The sequence below is a fragment of the Lynx canadensis genome, chromosome A3 (assembly GCF_007474595.2).
Source record: "Lynx canadensis isolate LIC74 chromosome A3, mLynCan4.pri.v2, whole genome shotgun sequence".
Classification (NCBI taxonomy): domain Eukaryota; kingdom Metazoa; phylum Chordata; class Mammalia; order Carnivora; family Felidae; genus Lynx; species Lynx canadensis.
This window is the reverse complement of record NC_044305.1, coordinates 25,832,135-25,849,969: the sequence shown is the minus strand read 5'-3', so window position 1 is coordinate 25,849,969 and position 17,835 is coordinate 25,832,135. Positions and strand designations below refer to the sequence as shown.

The 17,835-nt window shown below is 51.2% G+C and overlaps 1 protein-coding gene across 1 annotated transcript; it reads right to left on the bottom strand.

Annotated features, from left to right (window-relative positions):
- Positions 1-6,293: 6,293 nt before the first annotated feature.
- LOC115511187 (uncharacterized protein C20orf203) lies at positions 6,294-8,198 on the bottom strand (the record flags this gene model as incomplete). Its single annotated transcript, XM_030311760.1, is given in 4 exon segments — positions 6,294-7,809; positions 7,811-7,923; positions 7,925-7,969; positions 7,971-8,198. Coding segments are annotated over 4 exon segments (495 nt in total), but the record flags the coding sequence as incomplete, so codon positions are not given.
- Positions 8,199-17,835: the final 9,637 nt, after the last annotated feature.

The following is a 17,835-nucleotide window of genomic DNA, read 5'->3' as shown; positions in this document are numbered from 1 at the left end:
TCTACGAACATTTATGTCATTTGTGTGTGTGGACATATGTTTTCAAGTCCCTGGGGGGATCCACCTAGGAGTGGAATTGCTGGGGCATAGGATAATGCTATGTTTCATCTTCTGAGGATGTTTTCCAGAACATCTGCACCACTTTACATTCCCACCAGCAGTACATGAAGGTCACACTTTCTCTATGTCCTCGCCAACACTTGTTATGATCTGTCTTTTTGATTAGAGCCATCCTAGTGGGTATGATGTGATATCCCATGTGGTTTTGATTTGCATTTCCCTGATGGCTAATAGTGTTTAGCATCTTTCGTGTGCTTATTGGCTCTTTACATATCTTCTTGGGAGAAATGTCTACTCAGATCCTTTGCTCATTTAAAAAAAAACATGGGCCATTTGTGTCTTTATTATTAACTTACTGAAGTAGGATTTGAACCCACGTCCTGTCCTACTGTCAAGCAATAGATCCTGCCCATACAGTCATGCACCCCTGACTCCAGGGAAATCTGGAAGCATCCTGGAGTCCTGCCTACCCTCTGGGCAAGTGAGGGCCAGCACAGCTGCTACGGAAGCCAGCCCAGCTGGGGCCAGGCCCATGACAGGTGTCCAATGAGGGTCTGTGGATGGACACAGACGGACAAACAAGTCCACCTCCAGGAACCGGTGAACCAAAGGGAAGAAAAAACACCCAGAACAAAAAGTCTGCGCCCCAGAAGGAGGAAATGGCCAAGACCCTGCTCCGGGAGCTGGAGATAAAGCCCTGAGTGGCCGAGAAGCCTCCATGGCAACTGCTTCTTGGTGGCAGCAACCTATCCGCCTGTTTTTATGCTACTGACTGTTGGCCTGTGTAAGGCTGGGAAGGGGAGGCCCGGAGACATTAGCAAGGAACTGGAGAGCGTATCTGTCCAGAGGGGGACTGTAGAGGATCGGTAGGGGCCATGGCGAGTCAGAGGAGAACAGGGCCGTGGTGGGGCGTGACCCTGCTGCTGTGCCCCTGCCCTGGCTCCGGAAAGCCACTGCTTTGTCACCAAGGGCACCTGAATCCTGAACACCCAGCTCTGGAATCCAACTGCCTGACTGTGAATCCCAGCCTCACCATCTCCTGGCTGTGTGGCTGGGACAATTACTTCCCCGCTCTGAGTCTTGGCTCCCCTCTAAGCCTCTCCTGCAAGAATGGAGAAACCGGGGTGCAGATGAAATGAGACCATAACAGAGCCTCTTGGTGGGGCCAGACTGCTACTAGGCAAGCTGTGGACAGCAGGGCTCACCTACTGGGTGTCCCCAGGCCCTGGATTCAGAGCTTGAAGACTGTCCTCCTGTGAAATGGGAGGCAGACTCTCCCAAGAACACTGGAGACCAGCCTCTTGTAGGAAGCTTAACCGTCAGACAGGAGCCTCAGCGTGTGGCTGCTGGGCAGGGCCGGCTTCACCAACCCAGCCTCCGTGGTGAAGGCATGCGCGGTGGTTGTGTGTGTAGCCCCTCATTCAGGCAGCCTGAGTTCAAATCCCGCTTACGAGCTGTGAACCTTGGGGAAGAGCCTGCCTCTCTGTGCCTCTGTTTACCCTCAGAAAAATGAAGACGACAGCAGTGTTTACTCTCCAGGGTGGTTGTGAGTTGACGCACATAAAATTGGGATTAAAGTCTCAGCTTTTTAGAGATTAGTTTATTTTTAATTTCTGCACCCAATGTGGGTCTCAAACTCACGGTCCTGAGATCAAGAGTCACACGTTCCACTGAATGAGCCAACCAGGTGTCCCAAAGTCCCAGCTTTAAAGTAAAGGTTGGAGGGGCACCTGGGTGGCTCAGTCACTTGAGAGTCTAGCTCTTGATTTCAGCTCAGGTCATGATCTCATGGTTCATGAGTTTGAGCCCCACCTTGGGCTCTGCACTGACAGCACACAGAGCCTGCTTTGGATCCTCTGTCTCCCTCCTTCTTTGCCCCTCCCCTGCTTGTTCTCTCTCTCTCTCTCTCTCTCTCTCTCTCTCTCTCTCACTGTGTCTGTCGCTCTCTCTCTCAAAATAATAAATAAATGAACATTAAAAAAATTAAAATAAAGGTTAGAGGGGTGCCTGGGTGGCTCAGTCTGTTGAGAGTCCGGTTCTTTGATTTCAGCTCAGGTCATGATCCCAGGGTCATGGGATTGAGCCCCGAGTTGGGCTCTGCACTGAGCGGGGAGCCTACTTAAGGTTCTTTCTCTCCCCCCCCTCTCTCTCTCTCCCTCTGCCTCTCCCCTCTGCTCATGCACTCTTTCTCTCTCTCCCATAAATAAATAAATAAATAATAAATACAAACACCATTTAGAAAATAAAATAAAGGTTCGAACATCCTCCAAGTCCTTTCAACTTATTTGGCCCCCATCTTCCCCTCATGTCCTCCAGCTTTCATACATGGAGGAGGGGGAAATTTTCAACCGTTTCGGCATTTCCCGAAGTGAGTTCCATAGCCCTCTAGTCTCACGAGATGCTTTTTGAAAAAAACAATTTGAGGGACGCCTGGGTGGCTCAGTAAGTTAAGCATCTGACTCTTGGTTTCCGCTCAGGTCGTGATCTCACGGTCCGTGGGTGTGAACCTCACGTCATCGGACTCTGCGCGGCTGTGAGGAGCCTGCTTGGGATTCTGTCCCCCTCTCTCTCTGCCCCTCCCCTGCTCACGCTCTCCCTCTTTCTCTCTCAAAATAAATAAATAAATTTAAAAAAGAAAGGAAGGAAGGAAGGGAGGGAGGACGGAAGGGAGAGAGAAAGAAAGAAAAGACGGTTGAAAAGAACATGACCTTCCAACAGGCCTGGCTGCTGGGTAGGTACAGCCCCTGCCCTTAGCAAATGCTCAGGAAAGGGCCTGAGAAACCTGCAGCGAGGAAGCCCATCGGATGTTCATGGTGGTGTTTCCCAAATTTATTTGACCACGAATGCCCTTTTCGGCCCAATATCAATTTAGCATCTTCCTGGAAAAACACTGATGGTCAAGGTCATATCTGGCTCACAGTTTCCACCTCACAGAAAAGACAGAACGTTTTCTAAAAATCATCCTCCTTGCCTTGAAAACCCCCTCAGAAACCCCCAGTTTTTCAAGCACGGTCATGCTGGCCCACAGGCGAGCGTCGCCCTGCCATGTGCCCTCAGCCCTGCTCCACGGGTCAGGGGGGGATCGGAACGTGAAGGCCCCTCAAGGATGCCCAGCAAGAACTGACCCAGCCCCCTTCCACCCTCCGCAGCAGCCTCGGCTCTTACAGACCACACGCAACACCCAGACATCATCAGGACAGAAGGCGGCGTCTTGTCTTGTCAGGAGCCTTTGAGAAAAAGGACTTGCCAAAGAGAAACCTCTGTGAGTTGGGCAAGCCCAGCCTCGGGCAAGAGAGAGGTGTCTCAGGCTCAGGAGACTCCTGGCACCTGCAGAGGAGGCCCTGTGACCACCAAGCCCCATTAGCAGGGACAGCACCACTTGCAAATCATCTCTTCCATCTTCTTGTAAATGTTCCAGCAATTCTAGCATTTGGCAACCAAAGTACAGATCCCAGACGGCCGTGTGAATACAGGACAAGTGCCAGAGTTTGTCTCTAGGCCCCGTAGGGTTTGGAAAACAAGATTACTTGGCTAGTCAGTGGAGGAGAGTGATTTATTGAGCACCTACTACAGGTTGTGCATTGTGTCAGAAGCTCTATCTTTGTGGTGAGATCTCGGCCTGATAACAGCCCCGTTTTACAGATGGGGAAAATGAGGCTCACGGTGGTGAGTTAGCATGCCCAGGGACACAGCAGAGCTGGGCGTCAAACCCAAGCGTGGTTTTGCCTCCCCGGTCCCAGCATTCTCCGCTCCACGGTGCTGTTCTGATGCAGCCTGGCTAGGATCACTCCAAGACCTCGGTCTACACCTAGATCCCAGGGCCCCCTTGTTATTACTAACCCAGGTTTTCAGGGCCTAGGGTGTGAGGAAGGGAACCGGATGGGGGGCTAAAGTAGTCTGGCCCCTAACAGTCTGGTGCACACTGCAGATGAAAAAACTGGCATTTGGGTTTGTCCTGGAGAATCTGATTGTTTTAGCCCCCAACATTCTGATCATCCCGGGGTGGGCAGGGCAGGTAGATGAATCCGTTTTCTGAGCCTGCCTGGCTGGAGGCCAGCCCACCAGCCTGAGGTCACACTGCCAGTATGGAGACCCCCAGGAATCCAGCCTAAGCTGGCACCTGGGTGCCCGCTTCTGGCTGCGGCCTCCTCCTCTGCATCCTGCCCCAGCCACCTCCCCACCCCCGCAGGGTCCTGGCGCTCAGCCTGTGTGTGTGGGGGGGGGGGGGCGGGCATCACACAAACCTTTGGAAACCCCCCTCCCCTCTCCTGACTCCTCAGAACTCCTGGGTCAGCAGCGTGGCTGCGTGCTGGGAGGCAGTGGGGAGAGGGTTCCACCCATCCCTCTCGTGGGCCAGCCCCCTGCTCTGTCTGCACAGCTGCAGGGAAGGAAGGCCCCACCTGAGCTGAGGGCCCCCTGAAGCACCCACCTGGCCGTGCCCTTCCTCCTGCCCATCATGACAATCGGGGGTGAGACCAGTGTGCCCGGAGCCCGCCCCATGCCTGAGCTCTCCACCACTTGCACTCACCCTCAAGCCATCTGAGAGGAAAGCTTCCTTCTCTTTGTCCTGGGGGTGGGGGGGCTGCATCGCAGGGAAGACGGTGACTTGCCCGAGGCTATGCAGCCAGGCAGTGGTGGACATCAGTCCTGGGTCCAGCGGGCTCCAGAGTCGGGGGCATTTCTCCCAGGACGGTGCCGCAGCGGTGCAGTGGGTTCTGAAGTGAGCCAGCCGGACTCAGGTCCCGGCCCCTCAACCCGCTCAGAGTCACCGGGGGCTGGTCGCACAACCTCTCTGTGCCTCGCTTTCCTCATCTGTACAATGCTGTCAGAGAGTCCCTGAGTCTGAACCCTGTGGGAGAGCGACTTAACCTGCCTGTGCCCCAGTTCACTCTGACTTAACGTGAAGGGCTCAATACACACACGGCAAGGCTGGGGATGAGGATGAGAAAAGACAGCCCTGCATCTAGGGCTTTCTGGAAGGTGGTACCAGGGGGCCCGCCGATGGTCCGCTGGTGTGGTCCAAGAGTTGTCGTCCAGACTGCAAGGAATGGGTCTCAGACAGCATCTCTGGGGAGGAAAAGTGGGGGGGGGGAATCTAAATTGTCATCCTATCTGTTGTTTTGGACTTCCAGAATTTTGTATGACATACGTGTGATGTTACTGTTACTGGAGTGGATTACGTAACTATCACACAGAGGTGCTCCCTTGCTGTGACACATGGTCTCATGCTGGCCAGAGACCCCATCCACAGGGTGCCTGGCTTGGCCCACCCCTCCGTAGCCACACCCAGGCCTGGACCCGCTCAGTGTCTCCCAGTGAGACCCCAGCACAACCTCAACACCCAGGAGGTGTCCCTTCCAAGCACAGGCCTGTGACATGGGCCGAGTCTCCACCTGCCCACCGGCTTGTCTAGAAGCAAAATGACCGCATTACCCCCACGGGGTAACTAAGTTACAGACTAAAATGAGCTACTAGAGAGGGGCCTGGCTGGCTCAGTTGGTGGAGCGTGCAACTCTTGATCTCTGGGCTGTGAGTTCAAGCCCCGTGTTGGGCATAGAGCTTACTTTAAAAAAAAAAAAAAAAAAAAAAAAAAGAGGTACCAGAGAGCTAGAAACAGGCTCTTGCCGAGTCTCCTTCCTTCCTGTCCTCTGAAAGGGCAAAATGATGCTGAAGGGAAGCTACTTCCTCCTCTGAACGCATCTCCCCACATCGAGCCTCTCCCACCCAGCGGGTGAACTGCAAACCTCCCAAGGCAGTGGTTGCCTCCGGGCCTTTGCACTTGCCGGTCCGCTTGGGGCAGGCCCTTCCCTCATCTCCCAAGGTTGGCTCCTTCCCATCACTCAGTTTCTCCCAAGTGTCACTTCTTCACAGAGACCCTCCTAGACCCCACCCTGTCTACAACGGCCCCCACACCCTCTTCTATCTTAGCCCTGTTTATTTTGTTCATGGCGCTTACCCTTACCCGAAATTGTATTTTTTTTTTAATTTTTTTCAACGTTTTTATTTATTTTTGGGACAGAGAGAGACAGAGCATGAATGGGGGAGGGGCAGAGAGAGAGGGAGACACAGAATCGGAAGCAGGCTCCAGGCTCTGAGCCATCAGCCCAGAGCCCGACACGGGGCTCGAACTCACGGACCGCGAGATCGTGACCTGGCTGAAGTTGGACGCTTAACCGACTGCGCCACCCAGGCGCCCCCCGAAATTGTATTTTTTAAATAAACTTTTTTGGGGGAGGGATAATTTTAGATTCACAGAAAAGCTGCAGAGACGGTACAGAGCGTCGCTGTATACATTTCATCCACTTTTCTCCACGTCACCGCGTCACTTAACCTGACCATGGTACATCTGTTAAAACCAAGATGTTAACGCTGGCACATTACTATTAACTAAACCGCAGACTTTGTTCAGACGCAATTGCACTTTTCCTTTATTTACTTGTTTTCATCTGCCTCCCCCACCGGAAGGAAAACTCTGAAAGGCAGGGAGATTGCCATATTACTCACCACCAAGTCCCTCATACCTGGCAATAAATATCGATCGGTAAAAAGCAGGGGAAATCATGGCAGAAACAGCCAATGATTCCTCCCTCTGCCAGGCACCGTTCTGAGTGTGTTAAACATCGTGAATCATTTAATCCTCAGGACAGCCCACGAGGTAGACATTATGGGGAAACTGAGGCACGGCACAGTTTGGTGGCTGGCCGCGGCCACGCAGATGGTCAGTACCAGAGAAAGCGCTAGTCCTTCCGTGTCCCTAGTCCATATCAGAGCAGGGGGGCCGGCACCCTTCTGTGGGCAGGACTGAGGCCCCAGGGCGGCTGATTTGCCTGAAGCCACAGGAGGGACTGGGGCGCAGGGCTGCTGGAACCTGAGCCTCCAGCCTCCAGCTGGCTGCCCTGAGGCGGTGGCACCCCGGCTCTGCCCGGAAGGGTGTGAGCGCGGCTGCCGGGGCCACCAGCTCCGCCCTGCTTCAGGGCAACAGAGGGCAGCTGGTTCGGCCACACACTGTGGGCTCTCTCCTGTGCCCCCAAGGCCCCAGAAGGGGGCTGAGACGCCTCACCGCCTCCCTTTGCCCATGGCCTCGGCCCGGGCCTCTGGGATCTGAGCACTGCGGAGGCCCGGCTGGAGGAAGGGCCCTCTCCCCCGCAGTGGATGCAGCCTTCTCCGGGGGGCTTGCTGGGCTCTGGGGCAGGGAGGCGAAGAAAGAAACAGTCGTTCCTTTCTGGTTGCGGGGTGCGGGGGGGGGAGCAACAGGGAGGATTATTAAGCTTTTCCCAACACCCTGGGACCAGCTGGAGAGGTGTCCCGGCACCTCCCAAAGGGAAAAGCCGTTCTGGAACAGTTGGACAGGACGGCGGCCGGCCACCCCCATCCAGCCTGGGTTCCGCCCAGCGCCAGCCTGGCGCAGACTCGAAGCCCTAATAATGTTTGCTGGATGCTTTGAATACAAGCGTCAGTGCCCAGAATCTCCTTGAGGTTTCAGCCAGGCGTGCCCGCCCCATCCCCCCTTCTGGGGAGCAGAATAAATACGGTGGGGTGTGTGTGTGTGTGAGAGGGGACACCATGAGGTGGTGGCAGCCTCCGTGAGAGAGGCAGGCTGCTCAACCCAGAGCTGGGGGGTAGGGGTGCCTTGTGCGCGGCTAATTAAACAGTGACTGAGATGAATCGGGGAGAGGCTGCTGCTCGCTAATTAAAGGTGCGGGCGCCTTGCCTGGCAAGGAGGGAAGGCAGCTCTGGGACCATGTCAAGAGGCCAGGCCAGCAAGGACAGCGCTGGCTCCTGGCATCCCTTCCATCCTCAGGCCCTCCCAGCAGGGCCCCACGGCCCCCTCCCCACTTCCCTATCTCTCCTACCCACCTTGCCAGAGCCCGGGGCCTCGGACTTCCCCCTCCCCACCAACCCAAATTGCTTTCCTGATAAGGGCCTGGGCGTTGGGGAGGAGGAGCCTGCTGGTGCCCAGTGTCTGGGCTGGAGGGTGGGCATGATTTTGAGCCTCTGAGGTACTTCCTTTCACCCTCTCCCAAGACCCCCGAGTTGGGCAAATGAGCTCGACCAAGACGGGAGGCTGGCTGTTGTGGACGAGACCCCGAGATGACTTTTCGAATCACAGATTCTGAGACCCATAGGGGCTTTGAGGATTACCCAATTTCCCTGCTGTGACAACACCTGCTGTCGCTGGGGTCCTGCTTTGCCCCACAGGCCCTGGTGTGTGTGTGAGAGAGAGAGACAGAGATTGAGAGGAGGGGTTCCTTTCTGGTCTCGGTACACAAGTCTAGAAAAGAGGATCAGAACCGAGGATCTGTGGTCCTTGGAGGTTCCTATGTAGTGGACAAAAAGACCCCAAACTGCCCGTCCCAGCCCCACATCTGCTCAAGGCAGGAAGTGGCCCAGTGGCTAAGAGCGTGGGCTCCAGAAGCCAGAGGTCCAAGCCCCAGCCCCACCTTTTGCCAACTGTGGGACCTTGGGCGAGGTAGAGCTAATCGTTCCATGCTTCGGTTTCCTCGTCTGCAAAGCTGAGGACGGTAACGTGTCCTCCTCACAGGGTCGCTCAAGGGATCAAGAGAGATGACCCAGGTGAGCTACTCAGCACAATGTCTGGTGCACAGAAGGGGCCCAGAAAACGCCAGCCATTATTTGAAAATCCCAGGGAGTCACGTGGCCTGCTGTCCACCTCTCTTCCATGTGACCTCCTAGCTGACACCACAGCTGCAGCAGGGGTGATAAGGGCCTGTGTCCCTGTGTCGGACACAGGGAGAGCAGGTCACCCTTCACACCACGGCTCTCATCTCTGCTCTGACCCCCGTGACCGTCTGAGGGAAGTAGAGGAACAAAGAAAAAACAAAGTGGATGCGCAGAAACCTAAGTGACCTGCCCAAAGTCGTACGGCTCAGAAAGGGGCAGAGGCAGCCCTGGTCCCCGGAGTGGGAGACGATGGGGTCAGGGTTCCCATGGTGACACCTGCTGAGCTTCTCTACTGGACGCCAAGTCCTGAGCCAGCCACCCTGAAGTGGACGTAGGGGAAGTGGACACTCACTCTGCCTTCAAGAGGACCCGGTGTGGAAGGGGGGGAAGACACAACAATAATGGGGGCTCCAGGCAAACGTGGCGGGCATCTGGGCACGTGCTCCCGTGTCCTTCCACGCGAGGGGCTGAGAGCTGCTGCTTTGACTTGGAGCTCGATTTGAAAGCAAAAGTTCTGCTTCTATTTGGAGGGTACAATCAGCATCGGAGGGAGGCTAGAGAGGGCTGCTGGAACCCCTCTGGTGCTCCCAGGAGAATCCTTCGCCACGGGGGTCAGATACTCTGCCCTGGGGAGTGTCGGGTGGTCTCTGATGCCTAAGGTGCCTAGTTCTGAGGTTTGGGGAGTCGGTCTCTTGAGGAATCTGGGAGTCCCAGAGGGTGTGGTTTCAGAGGCGACACTGTCCAGGACCCCCGGCAAGAATCCATCCATGTCCTAAAGGGGCTGTAATTGTTCCCTTCCAGGTGGCCAGGAACTCACCAGGAGGGAGGCTTTGTACTGCCACGAAATGCAGTAGGCAAAGGATGTGGTGCCCACAGGGGCCCAGAGACAGTAGAAACCTTTCCCGGCTGAGACACTCAAGGCTGTTGGCCCTGACACCGGACGCCTGGGCCTTAGGCGGCCAAACCAAGGCAGTCAGGGATGAGTGCAAGGTCACTGGCCTTGGGGGTGATGTCTCCATCCTCCCTCCTCAGAGACCAGGGCTCATCCAGAGGAATGAGGCACAGGGCCTGGCAGGTGTAGCCACAAGGAAGCCTGAGCAAGCAAAGCTAGCAGCTCCTTAAAAACACACCCTGCTTCTCAGCCTCCCCAGGGCCCCCTGTGCCCTAGCTGGGCCAAATGCTGGTCTGGGGTGCCCTCTGGTGGCCACTCTGGGCAGTGGCAGAAGCAGCCCAGGTTTAAGGGTGGACGGTCAGACGGGTCAGACGTGGAGACTTCAGAGTTGAACCACCTCTCCCACTGCACAGATAGGAAAAGCAAGGCCTGGGGCTGCGAGGGGTGTGGAGGGGGAGTAACTTGCTCAAGGTCATGCAGTAAGTCCGTGGCCAGGTCCAGAACAGAAGCCAGGTCTCCTTCTGCACCAGTGGCTGCTCTTGGTGGGTCGCGAGGCATCTCCATCAGGGGAGGGAAGACTGAGTGTCCCAGAGGCTCACTCCCCAGTGACCAAAGACAACTGGAATGGCAGGTAGCTGAGCAACTGTGTGATGATGTATGCAGCACTTCCACTCTCTGGCCTTGGGCTCCTCACCTCTAAAACCTGGAGCTACTGACAAGGAGATTAGGGACTGGGGTCCCTCTCATATGCTGCTAATAGTGAGGCTCTAACCAACCAGCCTTTCAGGAAAGCCTAAAATGAGCCTTCCTACAGAGGGTATTGGGTATCATACTTAATGGTGAAAGACTGGGTGCTTTCCCCCTGAGACCAGAAACAAGACAATGATGTACACGCCTGCCCTTCCAGTCAACATTTTACTGGAAGTTCTAGCCAGTATACTTAAACAAGGCGGGGAAAGGCATCCAGATTGCAAGGGAAGAAGTAAAACTGTCTCTATTTTCAGGTGACATGACCTTGTAAATAGAAAATCCTAAAGAATCCACACACACAAATTTAGAACTAAGAAATGAGTTCAGCAAGGTTGCAGGATTCAAGATGAATATACCAAAAAAGTCAACTGTATCTCTGTGCACTTGCAATGAACACTTCAAAATGTAATTAAGAAATTAATTCTATTTATACTAGCATAAAAGAATAAAATGCTTACAAATAATTTAACAAAACAAGTATAAAACTTATACTCTAAAAATTACAAAATACTGTTGAAAGAAATTAACGTAGACCTAAATATATGGAAAAACCTCCCATGTTCATGGATCTGAAGACCCAATATTCTTAAGATGGCAAGACTCCCAAAATTGATCTTCAGATTCAATACCATCTCCAACAAAATTCCAACTTGCTTCTTTGCAGAAATTATCAAGCTGATCTTAAATTTCTTAGAGAAATTCAAGTGACCCCAAATGGCCAAAACAATATTGAAAAAAGAAGAACATTGTTGGAGAAACCATAGGAAGTTTTCTACAAAGTTACAGTAGTTAAAACAGTGTGGTATTGACATAAGAATAGATATATAGATTAACAGAACGGAATGAGAGTCCAAAAATAAACCCTCACATTTACAGACAATTAATCTTCAACAAGAGTGCTCAGACAGGGGCGCCTGGGTGGCTCAGTCGGTTAAGCGTCTGACTCTTGATTTTGGCTCAGGTCATGATCTAGCAGTCATGGGATCATGGGATTGAGCCCCGCATCAGGCTCCATGCTGAGTGTGGAGCCCTCTTGAGATTCTTTCTGTCCCTCTCTTTCTCTGTCCCCCACCCCCCCCCAAGATAAACACGTAAACTTAAAAAAAAAAAAAAAAAAAAAAGAGTGCCCAGAAAGTTCAGTGGGGAAAGGACAGTCTTTTCAACAAATGGTACCTGGGGCAACTAGACATCCACATTGCAAAAAAAGGAGGCTGGGCACCTTCCTCACACCCTACACATAAATTAACTTAAAATGGATCTTACACCCAAATATAAGAGTTAAAACTATAAGACTCTTAGAAGAAAGCACAGGCCTGAATCTTCATTACCTAGGATTAGTCGATAATATGACGCAAAAGCATAGCAACAACAACAAAAAGAAAACAGGTAAATTGGACATCATCAAAATAACAAACTTCTGTGCTGCAAAGGATATCGTCAAGAAAATGAAAAGACAGGGCGCCTGGCTGGCTCAGTTGGTAGAACGTGCAAGTATTGATCTCGGGGTTGTGAGCTCGAGCCCACGTTGGGTGTAGAGATTACTTAAAATAACATATTAAAAAAGAAAAAAGGAAAAAAAAGTGAAAAGACATAGAATGGGAGAAAATATCTGCAAACCATATATCTGGATAAGGAATTGTAACCAGAATACATAAAGGACTCTTACAACTCAGTACTAAAAGACAAATAACCCAATTTAAAAATGGGCAAATGATCTGCATAAACATTGATCCAAAGAAGATATACAAATGGTCCATAAGCTCATGAAAAGATGCTGAAAATCACTAGCCATTTGGGAAATGCAAATCAAAACCATGAGATGCTACTTCACACACAGTAGGTTTGCTGTAATCAAAAAAAAACAGTGAAAAGTGTTGGCAAGGATGTGGAGAAATCAGAACCCTCACACGCTACTGGTGGGAATGCAAACAGTGCAGCCATCTTGAAAAGCAGTCTGGGAGTTCCTCAAAAGCTTAAATAGCATGACCACGTGACCCAGCAGTTCTATACCTGGGAGGTACAGATCTGAGAGAAGTGAAAACATATGTTCATCCCAAATCTTACATGAATGTTCACAGATGTATTATTCATAATAGCTCAGAAAGTAGAAACAACCCAAATGCCCATCAACTGATGAATGAATAGATAAAATGTGGTCTAGCTACACACAGAAATATTATTCAGCAAGAAAAAGGAAAGGAGTACTGATACGTGCTGTGACATGGGTAAACCCTGAAATATATGCTAAGTGAAAGAAGCCAGTCACAAAAGATCGCACATTGTATGGTTTCATTTACATGAAGTGTCCGTAATGGGTGAACCTTGCAGACTCTTTTACAGCAGTGATTGCCTAGAGGTAGGGGGAAGGGACTGGGAAGAAATGGGTGTGGAGTTCTTTCTGGGATGATGAAAATGTTCTGAAATTGATGGTGGTGATGATTGCACAACTCTGAACATACCATTGAAAAACTATTGAGTTGTGTGCTTCAAATGGGCGAATGGGATGGCAAGTGAATCATACTGTTAAAAAAAAACCCAAACAAACCTATTCTTTGGACCCATGACTCTACTTCCAGAAATGTCTTCTAAGAATTACTCAAGTGCATAAAAAGATAGGTATAAAGATTTCCATCACAGTATTGTTTGTAACAGCAAGAGTGTAAACCTAAGTGTCCATCAGTGGGGGGGACCGGTCAGTTATGTTCAACCCTGGGATGGAACAATGGAATCATTGAAAAAAATAAAAATAAAAATGAGAGTCACATTTACTAACATGGACAAGGTCTAAGATATACTGTCATGTTTTGTTAAAAAAAAAAAAGTTAAAAAATACATCTATAGATTAAAAGGGACTTAAAAGAGATTTTTTTTTTTAAAGACAAAATTATAGTATCTAGGGATTCACACTGAGTGATAACTAGCAAGAAAGTGATGACCTTAAAAGTCAGGATAACAGTGGGGCGCCTGGCTGGCTCAGTCGGTGGACCATGATTCTTGATCTCTGGGTCATGAGTTCAAGGCCCATGTTGGGCATAAAGCTTACTTTAAAAAAAGAAAGAAAAAAAAAAAGGCACCTGTCTGGCTCAGTCAGTAGAGCATGTGACTCCTGATCTCAGGGTCATGAGTTCAAGCCCCATGCTGGGAGGAGAGATTATTTAAAAAAAAAAAAAAAAAGAAAAGGAAAGAAAAGAAAAGGAAAGAAAAGAAAAGGAAAGAAAAGAAAAAAGAAAAAAAAAAGTCAGGCTAACAGTAACTCTTTGTGGTGGGGTAGGGTGAGGGGGCACACTGAAGGCTTCTAGGGTGGCTGGCAGAGTTCTTCACCTGGGCAGTGGTTCCAGAAGTTTGCCTTATAATAATATGCCAATTGAACAATTATTTTGTATGGTCATTCTGTATCATATTTTGTAACAAAAAAGTTAAAAATCAAGTATTCTCAGGGCACCTGGGTGGCTCAGTCGGTTAAGTGTCTGACTTTGGCTCAGGTCATGATCTCATGGCTCATGGGTTCGAGCTCTGCGTCGGGCTCTGTGCTGACAGCTCGGAGCCTGGAGCCTGCTTTGGATTCTGTGTCTCCCTCTCTCTCTGCCCCTCCCTTGCTCATGCTCTGTCTCTCTCTCAAAAATAAATAAACATTAAAAAAAATCAAGTATTCTCATTTCAATTTTTAAAGCGTGTCTCATAAGAGTCGATCTTTGTAAAAACAATCTATATCTTTATGTGCATATGCACAAAAGCAGCCAAAAGTTTGGGATTTGGGGTGCTCTTAATTTACGCTTTTCTGATTTTTTTTTCTGCAATGAACAAGAATTACTTTTACAGCCCGAAAAAAACCAATAAAGCTATTTGCTGTGGCTGGGGCATTCCTTCGGCGCTCTGACATTGTGTGGCCAGAAAAGTAGACGCTGGGGCACTGGGAGACTGCACAGGGGCACTTCAGGAGAAGACCAAAGTTCATTCTCTGCTCAGCACCCCAGGGCTTAGCCGAAACCCCAAGGCCCAGCCTCCACCGCGGCTTCCTGGAGACTCAGCCGGTCAGGTAGCTGGCAGCAGGTGCTGCGTGGCCATCCCCCCCCTGCACTCCAGACACTGGGAGTGCGGCTCTGACCTGGCAAACCCGAGGGAGGTCACTCTGGTCCCACCTGTATCAGCCTCCTATTGTGGGCCAGAGGAAGAAGCCCTGGGCAGGGGGCAGGGCGGGCGGCGGCAGGGTCTCATCCTGGCTGGCTTTGCCCACTAGCGGCACAAAATCCCATAATAACGAGCTAAATGAGCAATATATATTTGTGCTAGGTGGGTTACATGGTTGGTTTTATGGAACCTTCCCGATGACCGGAAGCCATGGGTGGGATCATCATCTCCATAGTACACCTGGGCAAACTGAGGTCTGGGAAGCCTGGGTGCCTGGGGAAGTCACTCTCACTGAGGCTGGACTTAGCCAGACCCTTCGCAGGCACAGCGTCAGAGGCTTCTCCCGGAAATCCAGGAAGGTGGCCGCCCTGGTTTTGCAGATGAGGACACGGAGGCTGAGAGAGGGAAGTCCCCTGTCCATGTCCTACGGCGACTATGTGGCAGGGCCAGGCGCAGAGGCAGAGACTCTCAGAAGCTCCGCCAGGCGGCCTCTGGTAGCTGCGAGAGGCCCCGGCACGCTCCCCACCTAGTAAAGTTACTAGTTACTGTAGCACAACCTCAGGAGCGTGCGGGGCAGAGGTGAAGGTGCATTGTTTCATTTGCTCCTCTCATCAAAACTGCAAATCTTCCATCTGATTGAAGCCTGGAGACCGGAGGTCCAGAGCCATGAGTGACAGGCAGTGAAGGCATGGGGGCCCCCATGGCACGGTCCAGGGCAGCCTGGTGTGGAAGCTTCTGGCAGTGCAGCCAGCTCCCTTGTCCCATCACAGGGGCATCAGGAGAACAGTTCTCCAGCAGAGCGGCCTGCCTCCCAGCCGAGCCCCCCCCCCAGCACCCCCCACCCCCGATGTAGCGTGAGCCTTCCCGGCAGGGGAAAGAGCACTGAATGGCAGGGCCAAGGCGAATTGCCAAGGACAGCTGCAGGGGTCTCAGGGGATCTGTAACCCTCTGCTGCCTCTCAGGTAGCCCCAGCTCAAGATTATCTCATGCCCCTCCCAGAGTCAATTGTTCAGCCAACTCGAGTCAGAGAGCTCGTCGTGGACAGAGGGCCAGGCCACTGGCAACAAGAGGGGCTGCTTCTTTGGGTACCTACCACCTTCCAGGCACCAGCTATATGCAATCGGGCACCAAGCCTCATAAAGCCCTTTCAAGACATCATATCTGCCTCATTTTGCAGAAGAGGCGATGGGGGCTCAGAGAGGTAGAGTGACTTGTCCAAAGTCACACAGCCAGGAAGTCTCAGAGTTCCTGGTGGCCAACTTCAACCAAGGAGGGACAGAGGGATGGATCATCCAGGACCCTGCAGAGGGAGGCCAGGGACCCACTATGGAGAGGAGGTGGGGAGAAGGAAGGGCCTGCGTCATGAGCTCTGACTCTCTTGGGACATGATTTATTCATCAATCCATTTGTTCTCTGTTTATGCATTCATGGACCTCTCCACATGTCAGTGTCTTTGCTGGGCATTGAGGACTCAGGTAAAGTGGGCTCATCTGTGCTCTCGCAGAGCTCATGGCCTAGCAGAACAGAAAGGGAAACTGAGGCAGGAAGAGGCCACCACTTGCTTGGGTCTGCTAGAATTTACTGAAGGCTTACTGTAGGCCAGGCCCCGTGCTGGGAACCGGGGGCACCAAGTAAACGAGAAGCACAAGGCTCTTGCCCTCGTGGAGCATATATTCTAATAGTATCCAGTTCCAAACCTCCAGAAACCCTGCTTGCGTGACCCCTGAGTCCTGAACACAATGGGAAATTTCTCTAGGGGTTGGGTTCTCCATGAGTCATACGTGGGCCTGGTTCTGGGATGCTGAGCAGGGATCCAGAAAGGGCAGGGAAACCCAATTAATGCCTTAGGAACAAGCGTGTGTCTCTTTGCTCCCCACTGACAGCATACTGGCTCAGAGGCAGCGTTATGGCATTCGGTTCAGCCACTCTGACATCAGGTCCCTTTCACAGCCTAGGAAACGGAGAAACGGGGCAGGGGAAGGACTGGCCCAAGATCACACCAGCCTGTGGCACAGGCAAAATGTGAACCAAGGACTGCCAGCCCTCTCCACCAGCTCACATGCCAAGAAGCCACCTGCAAGGATGGGCACATCTACACCCAAGCTGGCTATGCCCATGGTTCTTCACCGCATGAGCTGCAGGCACAGAGGGAAACTCCTTTCCTTTTTTAATTAAAAAATTTTTTTTGTTAATGTTTATTTATTTTTGAGAGAGAGATGGAGACATAGAGTCTAAAGCAGGCTCCAGGCTCCGAGCTGTCAGCACAGAGCCTGACGTGGGGCTTGAACTCACGAGCCGTGAGATCATGACCTGAGCTGAAGTCGGACGCTTCACCGACAGAGCCACCCAGGGGTCCCAGGAAACTCCTTTCCTAAACATCCCGATGGTGGTGGTTTTTATTTTTTGTTTTTGTTTTTGTGTTTCTAAATACTCTACCTCTGCTGTCACCTGAGCTGTTCAACCTGAGAGGCCCCTCTCAGTGTGAATGGCAGAGAGCAACCCAGAACTGTTCCATCTCAGCAGCTAAAAATCTGGATCTAAATTTTTAGGTGGAATTTTATTTTTTTGAAAAAAGTATTTCTTAATGTTTACTCACTTTTGAGAAAGAGAATGTGAATGGGGTAGGGGCATAGAGAAGGGGACAGAAAATCTGAAACAGGCTCTGAGCTTACAGCAGAGAGTCTGATGTGGGGCTCGAACTTATGAACCGTGAGATCATGACCTGAACTAAAGTCAGACTCTTAACCGACTGAGCCAACCAAGCGCCCTTTGGGCAGAATTTTAAAAACTGCCAAGTCTCCTTGGTTTAAAAAGAGAGAGAGAGAGACAGAGAGAGAGAGAGAGAGTCAAAATAGGAGAATGAAAAAAAAAATAGGAGAATGGCTAAATTATTAACACAATACCATATAGCCATTAAATAACTTTAAAGAAAATTTTAACTGTGAGAAAACATTTCACCATATAACGTAAGGCAGGGGGTAAAGCCAGCTACAGAGTATTATTATAATTAAAAAATGCACTTATATGCATATGTATGATCCAAATAGAAAAACAGGACTGGAGAGAAATATAACAAAGTAGTTATGACAGTTATCTCTGGGCAGCGAGATGACAGATGACTCTCATTTTCTCCTTTGCACCTTAATGTAGTTCCCCAATTTTACAATGAGTATGAATTGCTTTTATAATTAGACATAAAGCAGAAAGGCAGAGAAGGGGTTGCCCTTGCCCAGGCCCGTCCCCTCCACCTCCACCCGCCCCTGCACACAGCTGGGTGGCCTCTGGGTCTGTCCTCACTGACCAGCCCAGCGCCGGCCAGAGCT